The 18,085-nt window shown below is 39.1% G+C and overlaps 1 protein-coding gene across 1 annotated transcript in view; it reads right to left on the reverse strand.

The window, feature by feature from the left end:
- Positions 1–18,085, reverse strand: part of LOC111871223 (vacuolar protein sorting-associated protein 13) — a gene marked incomplete in the record, with an annotated part of 172,647 nt that overhangs the window by 78,786 nt on the left and 75,776 nt on the right. The window contains 10 exon segments of the mRNA XM_023864160.2: positions 2,076–2,240; positions 2,355–2,519; positions 5,149–5,325; positions 5,914–6,024; positions 8,290–8,427; positions 9,774–9,961; positions 10,456–10,599; positions 12,647–12,749; positions 14,935–15,057; positions 16,186–16,517. Coding sequence (XP_023719928.2) covers positions 2,076–2,240; positions 2,355–2,519; positions 5,149–5,325; positions 5,914–6,024; positions 8,290–8,427; positions 9,774–9,961; positions 10,456–10,599; positions 12,647–12,749; positions 14,935–15,057; positions 16,186–16,517 — 1,646 coding nt within the window.

Raw genomic sequence — 18,085 nt, forward strand, 5'->3', positions numbered from 1 at the left:
ACAAAATACTTGCTCACCATGTCATAATTGTCCTTAGGTTTCCAAGCACTATACATGACACATGACCGGCAAGCGCTGACGTAACATGGCTGAGTGCGCATAGTGGTATAAACAGACTCAAGGACAAACATAGATAAGACATGCCAGCTGACAGGTACCTTGCGTGAACTCGCCAGAAGACCACACTTTTCTCGGGCCATTATCTCCGTAACCATTCAACTTTGGACGTAGGTATTTTGGGTTATATCGGCATACTATAACATAAGGAACACCCTCCCGAAGTTTGGCACATTCCTCCTGGGACACCCTGTATATATTTCATGACTTTTGGGACACACCTTGTAAAAGTGTGTGTCACTTAAGATAAGAGATGAGTGAAGGCAAAGTTAGGCACCATTTTTGGTAGTCCACAAAGCTACCAACAATGTTGCTGTGGTCATACAAGTGTGGAGACCTCTGTCAGACAAGTGTGGGAACAACTTTAAATCACCCAACTCAACTGGACTAGACAACTGGGTAATGTAACACACCCAAGCGGTGTCCGAATGGAAAATGAGTGACAATACACACATCACTTGAGGTTAGAAGCATAAAAGACTTAACTGTCACAGCACAGCATTAGAAACCAACCAACCACTAATATTTATTCGTAATACAAGGAATGATAGGCAAGTCTGAATTCAGGGGAAATGTTTATCGTTTTGAAACACCGCATTTTAAATTTTGTACATCTGGAGGTCTGGTGGCAATATCTGAAGTGGGGGGAGGGGTGATGATACTGGTGATGAATAAAATGGAGAAGTCAGCAAGCTAAAATGTGCAGTGTGCAGTTGAATAAGTCTGATGCATGCTTGACAAAGTTTAACCGGTCATAATATGCGAAAATTCTGAGCTGTCTGCTTCTTCATTTATGTTAGCTATTTTGATGGCATAAAAATGTCATATTAAAATATATCAAACACATTACAATTTTCTCATACAATCAGTTTCATCAAAGCCGAGTTACAGAGAAATATCAGAGACCTTCTCTGTGTCCATCATCACGGACGATGTGTAGAACAACTGCGTAAGTCATTGATCTATACATAAAAGCCAGTCAATAAGAAGCCTCTTCCTCACTGGTGCACCATGCAAGAGAAGGCATAAGGTAAAGATGTCCCCATGCTTAATGAATTATGCACTATGCCATGAAGGCATATGGGAGACTGGTTGTATGGTTCCACATTTTCTTGACTTCAGCACTAGCTGGAGGTGAGTGGTCAGCTTCATGCCCCTGCCACTTTACCCTGGGGAAAGAGCCCCCAGTACCAATTGGACAGGAGATTGGGTGGAGCCCAGAGTCAATCTCATCAATTTGGAGAACAGAAAAAGTCCCACTGTGACTTGAACTATGACCCCTTGATTGTCCAGCCAGTCACTATACTGACTACACTAAAGCAAGAAAAGGGTCCAGTCAATCGGCTGTTGAGGTCAACTGGTGCTGTTAGAAGTATTTCTTGTTCTTCTTCCTCATTCTGCTTGTGAGATTTATGAATGTCAATGCGACTGGATCTACTCAGAACGTTTTAGGAAAAGCAGATGATGTGCATGAATTGTTATGATATTTGCCTACAAGGAATGACAAAATCATCAAAGAGACTCCTAAATGTGGCGCAGACAACAAAAGCACAAATCTTTAAGCAAACTTCCTCCCGGCCTCTTGATGCTCAATAACAATAACATCATTCAAAAAGGCTTCCCCCTCCTATTAAAATTTGCAAGATGGCCTTATTTAGATTTTGAAGTCAATTGAAATGAACTCAGAGACTTTGGAGTAGAGATCATTAACAATAGTTTCCATGGGCACTGAGCCAAGTATCATGCTGAAGCACCTGCCAATAGAGCCCCTCCATAAAGAACTCCCTGGACTGCTGCGGGAATCATTTCATGGTGGCCCTCATGTCTTTGCCTGACCTGGATCTACAGCCCCTTAGTGGCTCTTTTGAGGGGGGCACCACAGTATTCCATCTAAACAATGCCCCACAATTACACTTCCATTCACGGTAATTTTATCTCTTCCTTAATACACAGCTTACCTGAATAATGCTCCTAAGTGTAATGATGGTTCCACCATCTTGAACTGTAACATCAGACACAAGGCCCCATGCGTCCTTGCTCTCTCCTCTGTGATTCAGTGAAAAGTAACGCTTATCTGCTCGAACGACTGGAAGCTCCAATTCACAGTCCTTCATTTCACTCACCTGGAGCAAACAGTAAATGTTCAGGTCATGTCTCATGTAAAAGGAATAAAAATACCTTAAAAACATACATATGCGTTTTCTTGCATTCCTGAGCTTCTATTGGTAGTTACTTACCCGTACAGTAAGAAACTTCTCGGTGACCTTGTTTTTCTCAGATGTGGTGCCAGATGTCAGGATATTAACTGTCAGATCTTCTGGCTTCTCAAGGCACAGTCCCACTCTGGCTCCACTCTGTAGCACCACTTGATTCACCCCCTCTCCCTCCTTCGCATCCTGTACCTGCAAAGCGAAACAGTGCTATCTGCATAACTGGTTGCTAACATATTTGAAAGTAATATTCCTTTCTACAAACACAAGCACAGAATCAAGGAATTTTTATGAGGACTTGTTAGAAAAGACAACAGCCTTCTGTACAGAAAGTCTCAGATTTCCTGAATTCATTAAGATTCTTCTAGATGCCTTACCTTCCTTCACTTTAAAAATACACAAACATTTTCAGATTACACCTTAAGCTGTAGGCTCCCTCCTGTTGCTGTCATCATCACATACACCAACATAAAGATCATGAATGGTTATCGCCATCACCGTCATCTTTACATTATCACATCTGTCACACAATGTTTTTATTATTTCTCTCAGAACATTTTTCAGCCCAGAAAGACCATCATCATGTGATACATGACAAATATACAAATGGTAATGGAATTCTATAAAATTAAAATTACAATACTAGTCATCACTTGACAATGGCCTACCTGGCCTGAAACATATTATTAAGTAAAATAATAAAACCACTGTTTGTGTGAAGGAAAACCTCTCCATTTTTATTTTTAAACACCACAAGCAGGATGTAACACTGTGTGACCATCATATTTACACTCATCCTATCACTGGGGACAAAATAGAAATTCTGACCAAGAGATGGTACCATCTAAAATGGTTTTCTACTATCTTTACAGCCAGGTAAGCAGGGAAAGAATGGCAAAAAAACTATGTTTAGAGACACATACCATAAAATGTAAGGATCTCTTGTATGTGAAGATGACTACTTGATTCAATTAATCCTTTAAATTGATTTGTAGGACCGATTCCCAAACTGTGTTCAACAAGATCCTGGGATTCCACAGCAGGATCTGGGATGTAACAGTTTGGCAGACAAATACTAACAACTCAGAGGAACTTGCTGGCTCCATCTTCTGGACAGAAGGATGAAGATAGGAGGTTCTCCAAAACAATGGTACCTATCCACCAAACTACATAAATCACATTCCTGAAGACAGTGATCTTCAGATTTTCAGAGGTTCCATGAATAATATTATATTTCAGCATCCTGTTGCTTTGAGGTATTATTCAATCATACGTACAGCGTCAATAATGCAACAACAATATTTAAAATAAATAAAAATAACACCTAAAACATGTTCTTCACTAAAAGTGTAGTTTTAATACTTCACTGTACTCTTTGCTTGTCTTCTGTGCTCTACAGCACGTCCTTATTTTTTTGTTGTGTCACATATCTAGGACTCTGTCACTGTATCCCTTTTGCAGCTATCGCACTGCAATATATAATGTGTATTATTCTGTATGATTTTAATCTTGTCTTGTATATCATATGTTACAATTTTGGTACTTATGTTTTGTATATTTGTCTTTAGTGGGGTCTTCTCATATACTAACTGTAGTGCAGTTGCTTGCGCTTAAATATTTTTGTAGGTAGCATATATACTGCTATCTATCATAAAGTTCATGCACTGTTTGAAATATTTGGTTGTGCGCTTGAATGTGTATATCGTTCATGTGTAAATTGCTCTTATATATTTTGTAAATATGGTATCTTTGGCCAAAACATGTAGCGAAATAGTGTCCAATAAAGGAATACTGAACGACGCTGTACTTAGATGGTGCTAAAACTCCTAAGTCAGATAATTCTCCACAATATTCCCATAGATTTATGTATGCAGGGCAGAAGAGCTCACCAAGCATAAAGGTAAGGTAAGGTAAAAATATCCCCAGGGCCCCAGAACTGGTTTGGACAATGTGGAGAAGACCCCTCAGTCATCCAGAATGTAACAAGTCACTATACCGACTGCAATAAGCCAGCTCCATTAATATACATTAAGGAGGTACTGAAAACAAGACCCTCAAAAGCCATCTACATGAAATATTAATTTGTTCAACAGTTTCAATCCATTTGGCATTCATATCTACATAAGTTTCAAAATGGAATTTTCACTTGAAATTTGGTTTTTGCCTCCTTCATTTTCTTCTCCAGAGAATGAGTATGACTGCCTCATGGTCATACATAATATAAATACAGAAAAAGTTAAAAGTACAGGGAAATCCCTATATAATGAATCTCAGGAGGAATGACTTTTGTCACATTAAATTGAGGTTTCCCTTATGTGGGGGGTTACGTAAAATTACATCAGAGAATTGTTCACTTCTTTTATTGTGTATAATTAAGATGAAATGATTTCTTTACATATGTACATAAGCAGTTTCTACACAAATAAATACAACTAAGTACATAATCAATAACATCAGATTACATTCTAAAATAAACAAACACATGAAATACACACTGAAAGAACATCAGCTGAAAGCAGCAGAGGTTCAGCATGTGTGAGATATGTGACATCACTCGCCATATATTATGGTTGTTGTTCAGTAACAGTTTCAGGCAGACAGAAAATGTTAATACTGATTTCTGTTTTGACCAGTCACACTTCATAGAGATAGAAGTTCTGGTCGATCAGAAATGTCTCATGACAAATGTGCACTACTTACTAAATTAATGTTCACTAATATGGAATAGTACACTGCTTTCATCAGACTTTGGCTGGGAACAGAAAAATAAATAACTCTGGAAACACTGTTATTTCACTGTAATTACAGTCTTTTTCCTTACCTGAAATGGGCCTTTGTTCAACAAAAGTGTAACGAGAAGTCCTGTATCATTCTGAACTATGTAAGGCGACACTGATTTGGGTCGCTTGGGTCCTTCTTTTACTGCACTCTGAAAAGCTTTCCCCAGGTTGGTCAGCACATCCAGGCAACTCTTGGTCATTGTCAGCTCCAGGTTTTCCTACAGACAACAGCTTACATATGCACTTCATACAGGCAAACTGTCAATGCACAGAATGGGCACAAAACTGGGACAACCACAGCCTGGTACAAGATGTTAATAAATTTGTATTCTTACCCCTACGAGTGTCACATGTTGAAAATTTTGACCTTATGCAGGTGGTTGGGTAACCAGTTTTGACCTTTACAACAACTGCTACATCTGTTAGCATTCTACATAAACTACATAGTCAAGATAATATCCAGAATTGTTTTTTGCCACACTTGGAAATTCTTACAGGGTCTATATACCCAAGAAAAAGGGCAGCTCTAACAGCCTAAAATGGTACCTTAGCACCACAGGAATTAAAGCTGGTACTTCCAGGGTTGAAAGTCTGTCATAAAACAGCTGAAATATAAATGATATTCATCATTCATGATTTCAAGTATATAGCTTAAACATGACGGGCGAATTCAGTTGATACTTAATTTCACATTACTTTTAATTTTTGCATTGGCATTTTAAACAAATTACCCAGTACTTAAAGCAACACATTATACCTCTGACACAACATAACTCTCACCAGTAATTCTTCATTGCTTGACTCACCTTTGAAATCACTTCAATACTCATGGCTGGAGGAACAAATGGTATGTCCTCCAAGTCTGAGGCTGTCTGTGAAAGTGGGCTGGAGATCGGTTCCTGGGAATTCATCTGAATCTGAAAATACAGCACACAACTCCCTCACATGATCACAAATTTCTTCAAATAGGCAGTTAAACGAAAGTGGAATGACACTGTACAATTATTCCTGAAAGATCAAAACATAAAATTTTGAAATGCAGAATATTACCTTCCGGGATGTGATGCCATGCAGCCACTTCTACCAGACTACATGGTGTAATGTGAACTTCTACCAGACTACATATTGTCAGGCGGAACTGTACTGGACTACATGACATCATGGTGTACTTATACCGGATTACACAAAATCACAGCAAACTTCTACTGGACTATATACTTGTAATGTAAGGAGAAGTTTAATTGCAATACATGAAGTCACATCCCATGTGATGGTATTCTTCACAGTTTCAGACTTCTCTTTCTTAAAAAGGTAACAGCCTCAGATCCCACTTCTCTAAGTTCGTACGTACAGGGCATTCAATGATCAAGGAAACCTCGCAGCAGCATATAGTGGACACAACATTTCTTACGGATTGCTGCTGTAACTGCCGATAGTGGAATGAGTCATCAGCACTGATAAACGTTCACACTCTTGCTAGCGTAGAGCGGATGGATCATTTCTCCGCGACTACTGTGCCCTTCCCCACTAGCAAGAGTGCAGTCATGTTGCTGATTCCCTCACATCACTTTCTGTACATGCACACATTTATAAGAATACTGTAAAAAGACAACACAAACCTACCGTGCTTTATAACAGGTGCTGAAAGTGACCCCCTTCTGCTTGCAAACATGCCTTGCAACACATCGCATAAATTATGAGACACTTTCTGAAATTGGTCCATGGTAACTGAACCAATTATGCATATTATTTCATTCCAGAGCTTCAGTGCTGCAAGGATTAGTCTTGTAGACCTTTCTCTTTAGGTTTCCCCAAATATAAAAATCGCAAAAACTGAGATCTGGGAGGCCACAGTCCCCTGCTGATTATTCTGTCTTCAGACACTTCCTGTATTGCAACCATGGTTGCAGTAGCTGTGTGTGCTGTAGCATGGCCTTGCTGAAAATACCCATATTGTCTTTCTTCAGCAGTCAGCTGACTGAAGAACAGATTCAGTATATCATTAACGTAGCGGTCAGGGTTCATGGTTTCATGGAAGAATAAGGGGCCAATGATTTACCGTGGACTTAGAGCACACCACACCCCCACCTTTTCGTTATGTAATGGCACTTGCTGTATAGTGTGAAGATTTCCATCGCTCCATATTCTTACATTTTGTGCAGTGACATGGCCACTAATGTGAAACCTCGCTTCATCAGTCATGAACAGAAGCTGTGGACCCACGATTCCATCGTGCACATTTTGCAGCAGCCAATTGCAAAAACGAATTCTTGCTGCATAATCTGGTTGTTTCAGCTCATGCACAACTCTTACTTTATACAAGCTTCGATACACACAACTTTGTGGGAACTGGTGAGTCAGGATATTTATGACAAAACTTACGGATACATTTTCTGTTAGTTTTTCCCTTGCAAAAGTTTCAACAATAAATACACACTGTTCAATCATGAACTTCATATCAGTATAAATGTTGACTGCCTATCGACACCTCTAACAGACACTGACTATCAATGTGACTTACTGAATTGACAAGATCACGCCACCTGACAGCGTGTTTATCAGCGCTAATGACTCATTCTGCTATCGGCAGTTACAGCAGCACTCTGTAAGAGCAGATGTTTATGCTCTACAGTGTTGCCAGGTTTCCTCGATTATTCAACGCATTGTATAAAGTTTGATCAAAGAAGTTCTAAAACTGACTAATCTATGAAGCCATTTCAAGTTACCATTTATTTACATTATCAGATCAGTTAATTTAAATGCCTTCTATACATTACATTACAGTATGTTAAGTGCAGCAAGGGAAATTTCAATCTACTATGTTACAAAAGCTTCAGTGAAAGAGTTGGCAACTTTCCCCAAATTCACCCTTCTCAAACAATGCTGCCACTGTCTCCATAGAAAAACAATTTTGTACAGATGTGATATATTGATATCTTGCACTGTGAAATGGCTGGAATAAAGGAATACTGTGTTTTCTTCTCATGTTATGCGAAAGTCTGGAAGATGGTTGAAGCAAATTACAGCTGCTAAAAGTGACATCTGGAAATGACACCGTCAGATACTCATCGAATGTTCTGAGATATATATATATATACAATATACTGAGTAATCTTGATTACTGTATAGCAAATTTAGACAGACAAAAAAACATTTAATTTTAATATCAACATGAAACTTACATCAGCTCGGAGCTCCCATGGGCAATGCATAATCTTGCCATCCTTCACCTGCTCTACAGGTTCAATGAGGGGCTCCCACAGAGCCTGTTCACTATTATAGTAGGCCACCTGTACTGTCAAACCACTGGAAACACTCATCTACACAGAACAAAAATGTTACCACAATAAAATATAATGGAGAATGGTCCAACGATATTAACAGGAAGCCAACAAATCATATTGAAGACTTCTATCTTTTAGGATACACATAACGTTGTGTAGTCTCCTTAAAGTCAACCAGCATTTCAGAGGAACATGCCTCTTCCATCTTCAGGGTCAAACAATTAGCAGAGCACGAAACCAGCATGAAAGTGCATGACATACCCCATAAGACAGAACTCTTCATAACTACCACTGTGAGAACCTCAAAACCTACAAAAATCATATTCATTATAGGCTATCTAATTATTCAGAAATTCATTCCTTAATTAAAATAAATATAAAACAGAACGGAACTGCTTAGATGACTCAGCAAATACTAGAAGCTCAGTACATTAAATGGCAGCAAAACTCGTGTATATTTGGCAATCATGTCCTTGCTCCTCCAGAACAATTTCTGAGCAATACCTCAATAATTAAAGAAATGTCTGAAGAGTGTATCTGCAATTGACTGCATGGACTGCATTAATTAAAGCACTGTTATGCTCAAGAAGTAAGTATGTCTAGTGTTCAGTGCAGATGTTCCTAACAATCTTGATGATCAGGTTAAAACTCATCTAACTACATAATATAAACACTGCAAGAGCAGAAAAGACATCGCCCATAAGCCTATATACTGAAATCAGAACAACATGTTCTGTCTACTTCACAGTATCACTACAATGGCATCAAGCCTACATATACATCATAATCCATTTTATGAAAAGCTTCAACATCCTATGCAGCTGATTTCCAACACTGAAGTTACACATTTCATACAAGTTATAGAAACCTTGTGCTCCACACATGACAACACTGTGGTATTTGACTTATTCATATGACTGGTTAGCCAGGCATATTACTTCTTAAAGAATTTGATAGTTGATAGTGGAGCCAGAATAGCTCAGTTAGCATAGCAGCTAGGCTATGGGCTAGATGACTAAGGAGTTGGGGTTCAATTCCTGGTAGAAGTGAGAGATCCTTCTCCTTTCCATACTGACCAGACTGGCTATGGGGCCCACCTAGCCTATTATACAATGGATGCCAGGGCTGTTCCCCTGAGGGTAAAGCAGCAGGGGTATGAAGCTGACCACTCACCTTCAACACCAAGGTTAAAAATAATGGAGCTATAACTCCACTTCCCCATACATCCTCATGGTGTGGTATTTAATTAATTAAGCCCAGGGATAACTTCACCTTTTATCGTTGATGGTAGATCTGATGAGTGCTGATTATTCTTTTACCAAAACTGTACTGCCAATGAGTTTAGTAGGCTTTGGTGAATGAGAATTTCAGCGGGAACTAACCTGTGTGCTCCAGTTTGTAACAGAACCCTGAAAACCGATATCCACCAGTATCATGGGTAATGTTTGACTCCCCACACCTGCCTCCATGGTGATTATGACAGATGGTGCTGATAGGATACATATCTCACCAGTTGGTGGGGCTGGCTCTACTGCCACACCTGAACCCAATACAGCATCTTCTCCCACTTCTGTGAACAAATCAGTTGTCATATTATTTTATTCTATTATGGCTCTACAGCCCTTTGTTGGGCCTTGGCCGCTTTTTCAGTTTCTTATCTATTCACAGTCAGTAGAACTCCTTGGATGGGGGTCAGCCCACTGCAAAGCCTCTACCTACACATAACAACACAAACAGAACAAACACATACAGATATTCACGCCTTGAAAGGAATTCGAATCTATGACCCCCATGTGTGAGTGGGCCAAGACCGTTCATTATTACTTGCTGGAAACATTCACTGTCAGTGGGATCTGTACAATGAAGCATGACTAGCCCCAAGATAACAACTCTGTAAAAGGACGAACTGCAAGTAATAAGAATTTTGTGGCACTTTAAGACTAGGAGGGGAAGAAGTGTATGTGTGGAGAGGAGGAGGAAAAATTACATACAAGTTAATTAACTGTGATACCAAATGAGAAAAGAATGCACTCTACAAGACAAGGGACATGGAATGCAACTTACCTGTTTTTAGGAACCAGTACTCAGCATCATGAAAATTCTTTGGAGTCCAAATATTAGAGTAATCCACTTCTGTTGCCTGTTCCTCAGCCTCGGCAGATACAACAGCCAGCTGACTTTGCACACTGCTCAGAAGCCCAATGGTAGCTGTCAACAAGACATGTAATTGAAGTCCACCCAACAAGGTAATCAAACTACATATGATAAAAACCTAAATTATAAATGGCTAAACAACAAAAGAACACGATATCTTGGGTGTTGATGGCATTGAATATTAAGATATGGTCTCCCAGAACTGTGGTAACTGACTATACACTTTAAAGTGATCAACTAATTTAAGCCAATTTCAGTTAACAGTACTTGTTTTAATACAAACTGCTTGCCATCCATCTGAGAGAGGGAGAAGGGGGAGCAGGGTACTGTGTGATTAGAGGAGGAATTCAAAGGGTGAAGGGGAAATCTGGTCTAGCCATGCAACCTCTTCTGTGCATCTACTGCTGCATGAAAAGTTTGAGGTTGATAAGCAACTACAGCAGGACGATTTTTTAAATATGTCATGGACAGCAGATCTATCAAATAGCTGTGGCAAAATTTTACTATAAACATCAATGGCCATAAATACAGAATCAATTTTGCTGATTCTTTAAACTAATTCAATCTCCACTGCCACAGCTATCAAGTGCTTCATCAGAGTCTTCAAACATCTCCACATACAACTCAATGACTCACCTATTAGACCACCCACTCATCTGATTGTTAATTTTTATTATTTCTTCATTATTACTATGAGCTCCTACCATCTAGAAACTATTCAACAATGTATAATATACATTTTGTTTACATGTTTCTTAATGTTTGAGACAGAAATAAAAAGTGCAAGTCTTGGGACAACTGGGCGAATGATTTTGATTCACTGGTACAAGTTTTCTGCATATGTTTCAATTATGTTATGGCATCTCATTTCTTAGCAATGACTACAGCTCTTCTTTCAAAGTAAATAAATATAAACACAATTTAATCACACTGAAATTATATAAATATTATTAAAATAAGAAAAAGGAGGTATTGTACTGCATAAGACATTCTGTTTAAGTATGAGAAATAACATTAAGGCACTTTTTATACTCAATCTCCAATATTTCCATTGATTCTCACATGAAAATTATGTTTGATTTATGTGATTTCATCCTGTGTAACTTTTCTTTGGAATACAGCTGTTATAAATGGAGAAGTACCTGTACTAGAACCTTCAGTTTACACATGTCATTCTTCAGGTTCATACACAGTTGTCACTTCCCTCTGTACAAAAAAAACTCTGATGACGTGTGTGAGATTTTGGTAACACAGTATGCTGATACACTGGTTGCAGGTAGCATTAATTTCTCCATCGTTATTTTCACAAAAATGCTAATTCAGGACAGCTTCTTGAATCTTGTTTGTTTTTTAATTGGCTGTCAGGACACTGTGATTATGTAAAGCTGAGCCCCTTACAGACTATACAAGTTACTAATAATACTGCGAGATGATAGGATAGTCTAACATGAGGCGTCATCAAACCAGTGGCCGCCGTGCCAAGTGAACCCAGCTGGACTCCACCCCACACTAGCGAACCATCTTCAGCATTAATGCTTCTGGGGGGTGTTCAGAAGCCCTCATACAGATCTTGCAATGGTTAGAGTAGCAAATGGGAAGGCATTACTAGATGAAACAGAGGAGTGGGATGATATCCAATATGGAGCAACCATGTGAGCGAGCAAATGAGATAATGAAAAAGTTTCATCATCTCTTTTCCTGACTACCTCATCACCAAAAATTCCCTTTCTTCAATCACATGGTCAATCTGTATTGGGTTAATACCCCACTCCTCTGTTATGTCCAATCACACCTTAACCTCCAACACACCAGCCACTACCAGTTCCATACATGGCTTTCAATCACATCCTCCCACCCGTTTTAAAGATATTCATACTGACAATGGCAACTTAAATAGAAAACCTTCAACAATTGATACAGCTTATTCCTCAAAGACAAAGTTATACAATTTGTTTTGAGGTCTTTTAAGAGATACTTCAGCCCAGAAATTCAAGTTATCAAGGATCACTTCATGGGCTGAAATAATCTCTCCAGACAATTTCAACATCCATCAAATAAGCAAAAGAATCACTGTCAATGCAAACATAAGCTACCTACTTACCTGGTGAAACTCTTAGTCTGATATCAGTCATGCACACATCCAGATGCAGGCCTTGACCCTCTGGAGTAGAGCCTGCAAGACTAATGCTGCATGGATGCAGAATCTGCAATAGAAATGCTTTGTACAAACTCAGAATTCAAACTAAGGAGTTAACTGAAAATGAAGGGCAGGAAAAAAGAAAAATTCACTAAACAACAGTGGGTGGAGCTGTGATCTGGACTCTGACATGGCATTGCCTTATAGGTCAATACCAATATTTCAGAGAATTCCACCGCCGTGTAAAAAGCCAAACATTTTGGAGGAACATATCATCTCCTTTTTCACGGTCCAGGAGTAAGAGTACAGTAAAGCTATCCCTGTAACAGGCCATGAAGGCCCATAGGGTTGTGAGATGCTGAGGGTCCCACATTATCTAGACAATTGGCTCAAAGATGGCAGTAAGGTTGTCAGCCTTAAGTGCCAGCCACACTTTACCCCCCAGGAAAATTATTTTATTAATCCCTGGTACTCATTTCTGTTAAAGGCTGAGTCAATCCCAGGGCCACAGTGCGACTGGAAGGATTAGGTCAACTGAAAAAAATCCAATGACCTCATCAGGACTTGAACCTGCAACCTTCTGGCTTGTAGCACCGTGCCTCAACCAACTACCCTACCGCATGCCCCCAGGTCCAGGAGTAGGCCAAGCGAAAGCCCTGCTTGTCACCTGCTTCTTTCTGGTTTCCGTTTGGCTTACTCTGCAGTGCCAAAGATGGTGACATGTTCCTCTGAAACACCTGGCTTCTTCTGAACTACACTGCCTCACACTCAAAAAGACTGTACTCTTCATAGTCATCACTGTGGGACTCTCAAATCCAGTGTTTCAGAGCAATATTCTGCCTCCATTTTCAGGGTTGAAGTGTGCAGCTTCAGGAACTGGTTGTGTTATATGGTGAAGCTGCACGCAAGTTCGTCATGCAGACCTATGTGAAGAGGTGAGGGGAGGGTGTTCTGTCTGGTGCTACATTCTCAAGTTGAACAACATACTTGGTGCAAAATAATGATAACTAGTACACACAAATGAATGAATGAATGGATGTATAAGGGGTGGGCCTTCTTGGTCCTTGCACTGCGACCACAGTAGTACATACAAAGATATAGCCACCTATAAAATAAAGTGAAAAATAACACTCTTGTACATTACTGACTCCATTTTCAACTAACATAATACAAATGTATCTCCCATTAACATCAACTAGTCATGTGCTGCAGTACTGCAACATATATGCATAGTCCAAGTGACTAACCATTAAATTCTTTTCAATTCTAATGCCGTTACCAAGTTAACGCTTTATAGCTGGTGCAAAATAAACACTCTTTTCTCTCAAGGTGGAGTTTAAAGGGGTACAAAAAATTCATAATTTCATCACATCTGGCATATAGATTGTGAAATTTCTGCACATGTAAGGAAAATGTTGCACCAATATGAAAAACAAAAAACTAAAGGTACTTACATTCAAATATACAGTGGTATTAATGACATACATATTATGATATAAACTATGACTGTATATCACTAAAGCATGTGACAAAATATTCTTAGAACAGCACATAACCTCTCCTTGATACTCAATACATTTGCCAACATAAGAACATGTTGAATGGGGGGGGGGGGCCTTCATGGGCAAAGGGAGAGACTACACAAACTGTGGTATAGTAGCAAATGCTGTGCCTAACTGTAGGTGGCATCGTTTCACATTGCTCTTATGCAATGACTTCTACTGTTGAACCACAAAACTACATGCTCTGAGTTGTTAAAAAGTGAAACTTCTGCTACAATATTGCAGGTAGCTTTCTTACAATAGATTTATAAGGTTATGGCAGTACTTCTACCACTGCTGTTTTCCTGGTGAGGCAAGCAATGTGATACATTACGGCTTGATTTAAAGTGTTAAAATCCAGCTGCCAGCATAACAGTACTGACAGACTAAAAATTCCCTACTCTTAAACTGCATTACTGTTGCACACGCAATTACCTAACACAACTACAGTTCACATAACATTTGTATTTATTGCATTTATCCTACATGGGTATGGCCAATAAAGTACAGCTCAATTTTCATACTTAGGCCTTCAAATAAAAAGTTTTGAGTAGAAGATTAATCTTTTGCCAGTAAACACAGCAGAAGCTGACATACATGAAGGGATCACCATTCCATGCTACTCCTCGGCAGTGAGTATTTGGTCACAGTTCAGTATATGATGAAAGCAATATTCACACACATCGTTAAAATCATTAACCTTGTCAGTACCTGAGCCATAGTTTCTTTTCTCCTTTTGGGGTTGAAACAGCATGAATACAGTTGTAAATCCTTGATAGAGCCATTCATCACTTGATGACTGTCAGCTATGCGAAGCTTGAAAACGATTTCATTCTAAAAAAAGATCAAAGGTACCGAGAACAATAACAACCATGAAAGGTCACATTTTGTGACATATGTACATATATTATAAGCATTAAATAATACAAAGGGTAACACCAAATAGACTTTATTGTTTGCCTCCTGTTGTGTGTCATGATTTGTGATATTCTGGCTACCAACACCACAAATATTAAAAAAAACAATAACAAAAAAAAACAATCTAGTTATTTACATTGGTTTTGTTTAATACCTGCTACATATTTTGGACCATCCTCAGGCAGTTTCATTAAATACAACTCATGTTATTGAAATATACTAACATGAATCCATGATAATAGAGCCAAGAGGATGACATGTAAAGTACAACATGCAGATTTATCCTTACTACATAATATCAGTGTAACAGCTGCCATCTACAGTATCTGGTCACATTAATTAGGAAACCTGGGCCACTTAAACACAATTATTGGAAAGTACATTACAGAGAACTTGTTGCTGTTTGTTTAGTGCCTCCAAGTACAATCTGTGTTGATTTTTGATTTTTCTGGCCTCTGCAACCTATACAAGAATGCAGATGGAAAAGACACCCCCAGGGCACATCATAATACTCCAAATGGTAACATGATCCTGCAGAGGGTTACCTACAGATTTTACATGGGTTCCAAATCACAAGGGCGGAGGCTTGAAAGAGAAAGTCTATAAAAATAACTTATGTACTCTAGATTCTTTACAGTTTAAAATCTGGAATATTATTCCAGAAATAATGTTGTATGTTATCCCTCAGATCATGTGGCATTATGTCATAGAATTAAGTAGTTACAGGAAACTATCTATGAGCAGGAACAGAACTTCCAACAGGGTAATGTAATTGTTTGTGATATTCTCAAGAAATAGCATCTGTCCACTTGCCGACATTTCATTCTACAAACAACTTGTAATATGGACGGACGGACGGATGGACGGACGGACGGATGGATGAACGGAATGAATGCATCTACATCAGGAGTTCTCAACCTTTGTCAGACTGTGGCCCAGTAAATTCTATTTTCTGTAAGACGAGGGCCTGGTATGAGAGGGCCTGGTGGTTGAGAAACAATCATCTACATCTATTAAGTTTAACGTTCATATTCATATACATACATTAAGTATGATTGCACTGGTGTCCAGATCTTCCATGTCTTCCACAAGTATGATATCAGGTTTTTCAACACGGACATTCACTGTCATCATGGAGGCTGAAGATGGCGGGGAAGCAGTAGCACTGGTAGTTGATGACCTTGACTTCGCAGCTGTCACCGTGCTTGCTTTAGATGATTTTGCAGGTAGATTATTAAATTGTGAGGTAATAATTTCTGCAGAAGCATCCTCAGTGGTTGTTGCTGAAGGTGCCATGCCACTGGTGAAGAAGTCTGCTACTTTCATTAAGTAACTCAGGCACAGAATCAGTGTAAAGCCAAATATGCGGAGGTCAACTGCAGCAAATGAACGCAACAGAGACCAATTATACAAACAGCCATAAAATATAAGACTGATATAGAACTCTTGTGTTACTCTTATTACTTAATATTACTCTTATTAAAGAAACTGTAAGGACATGAACTTTCTTAATCAACAAGTCTATAAATTAATTTATTTCATTACTTTTTTCTATATATGTATGACTGTTCTCAATAATCCTAATTACAGCCATGATTTCTGTCTATTTTTTATTCTGTAATTCTAGTACCTATTCTATCACTCCCACTAATGGAGCTGAGCCCTTCTTGGGAACCTGCCAATTGTGCAGCTACTCAAGAATTTTCCAGCATTTTATGAAACCTGAAGGTTCATTACCATGTTCATAAGAGCCCTCCACTGGTCCCTATCCTCAGCCAGATAAATCCAATCCATACCAACCAATCCTGTACCTCTAATATCCATTTTAATATTGTCCACCCAAATACGTCTTGGTCTTCTTAGTGGTCTCTTTCCTTCTGGCTTTCCCACCAATATCCTACATGCATTCCTCTTTTCCCCCATTTGTGCTACATACCCTGCTCATCTCATCCTTCTTGGCTTGATCATTATAATTATATTTGGAGAGTAAAAGTTATGAAGCTCCTCATTATGCAGTGTTCTCCAACCTCTGGTCATTTCATCTCTCTTTGGTCCAATTGCAACTTATTCAATTTCATGTTCCATACAGAATACCAGTATAATATTGTGCAGTGTTAGGCCATGCTATAGCTCAAGCGGTTAGTCACTGGCTTCCCACCGCAGCGGACTGGGTTCGATTCCAGGTCTGGTCAAGTGGGATTTGTGGTGGACAAAGTGGCACTGGGGAGGGTGTTCTCTGACTACTTCGGTTTCCCCTGTCAATCTTCATTCCACCAAATTCTCCATCATCATAATCACCCGGGGCAGGCTACAATAGGCCAATCAGTGGCCGCCATGCCAAGTGGACCCAGTTGGACTCCACCCCCACTAAGCAAATTAAAAAAAAAAAAATTGTGCAGTGTTTCAATTACACTGGTCAACTTCAACCACACATACTGTGCAATTTGCACATAATATAAAACTAAGGAAGCTATAAGTGGCACTACTTCCTACACATACCTACCATACACATTGTGTGTTCATGTCTCTGTGCATCTGTAAGTGTGAGATGTGTGTGCATGTGTGTATCATATGATGTATCAGAGATCTGTATGACTGAAAATACTGAAATTAAATATTAAAGTTTAACTTCAACTCCATGTGAAGTTGGGATTGTATCTGATTGATAAGAGCCAAATTAAATTTGCCTGAATTTTTAGGGCAGACCTTCAATACCAAATTTGAATGAAATCCCAGTGATTAGTTTCAGGTATTAACCCGTTGCCATGGTTCGACGTGTATGTTTCATCAGGAATTTAAATCGTCTGGGGGGGTTCGACGTGTATGTTTCGTCCAGCTGCACACCTACGTTATAACGCCCATAATAATTGATGGTTTTGCTGTAGATTGTTAGATTTTTCGCTGGCCTGTTGTCAGTAGAACAGAGTATAAATAAGACACGACT

The sequence above is a fragment of the Cryptotermes secundus genome, unplaced genomic scaffold, assembly GCF_002891405.2.
Source record: "Cryptotermes secundus unplaced genomic scaffold, Csec_1.0 scaffold649, whole genome shotgun sequence".
NCBI classification, from domain to species: Eukaryota; Metazoa; Arthropoda; class Insecta; order Blattodea; family Kalotermitidae; genus Cryptotermes; species Cryptotermes secundus.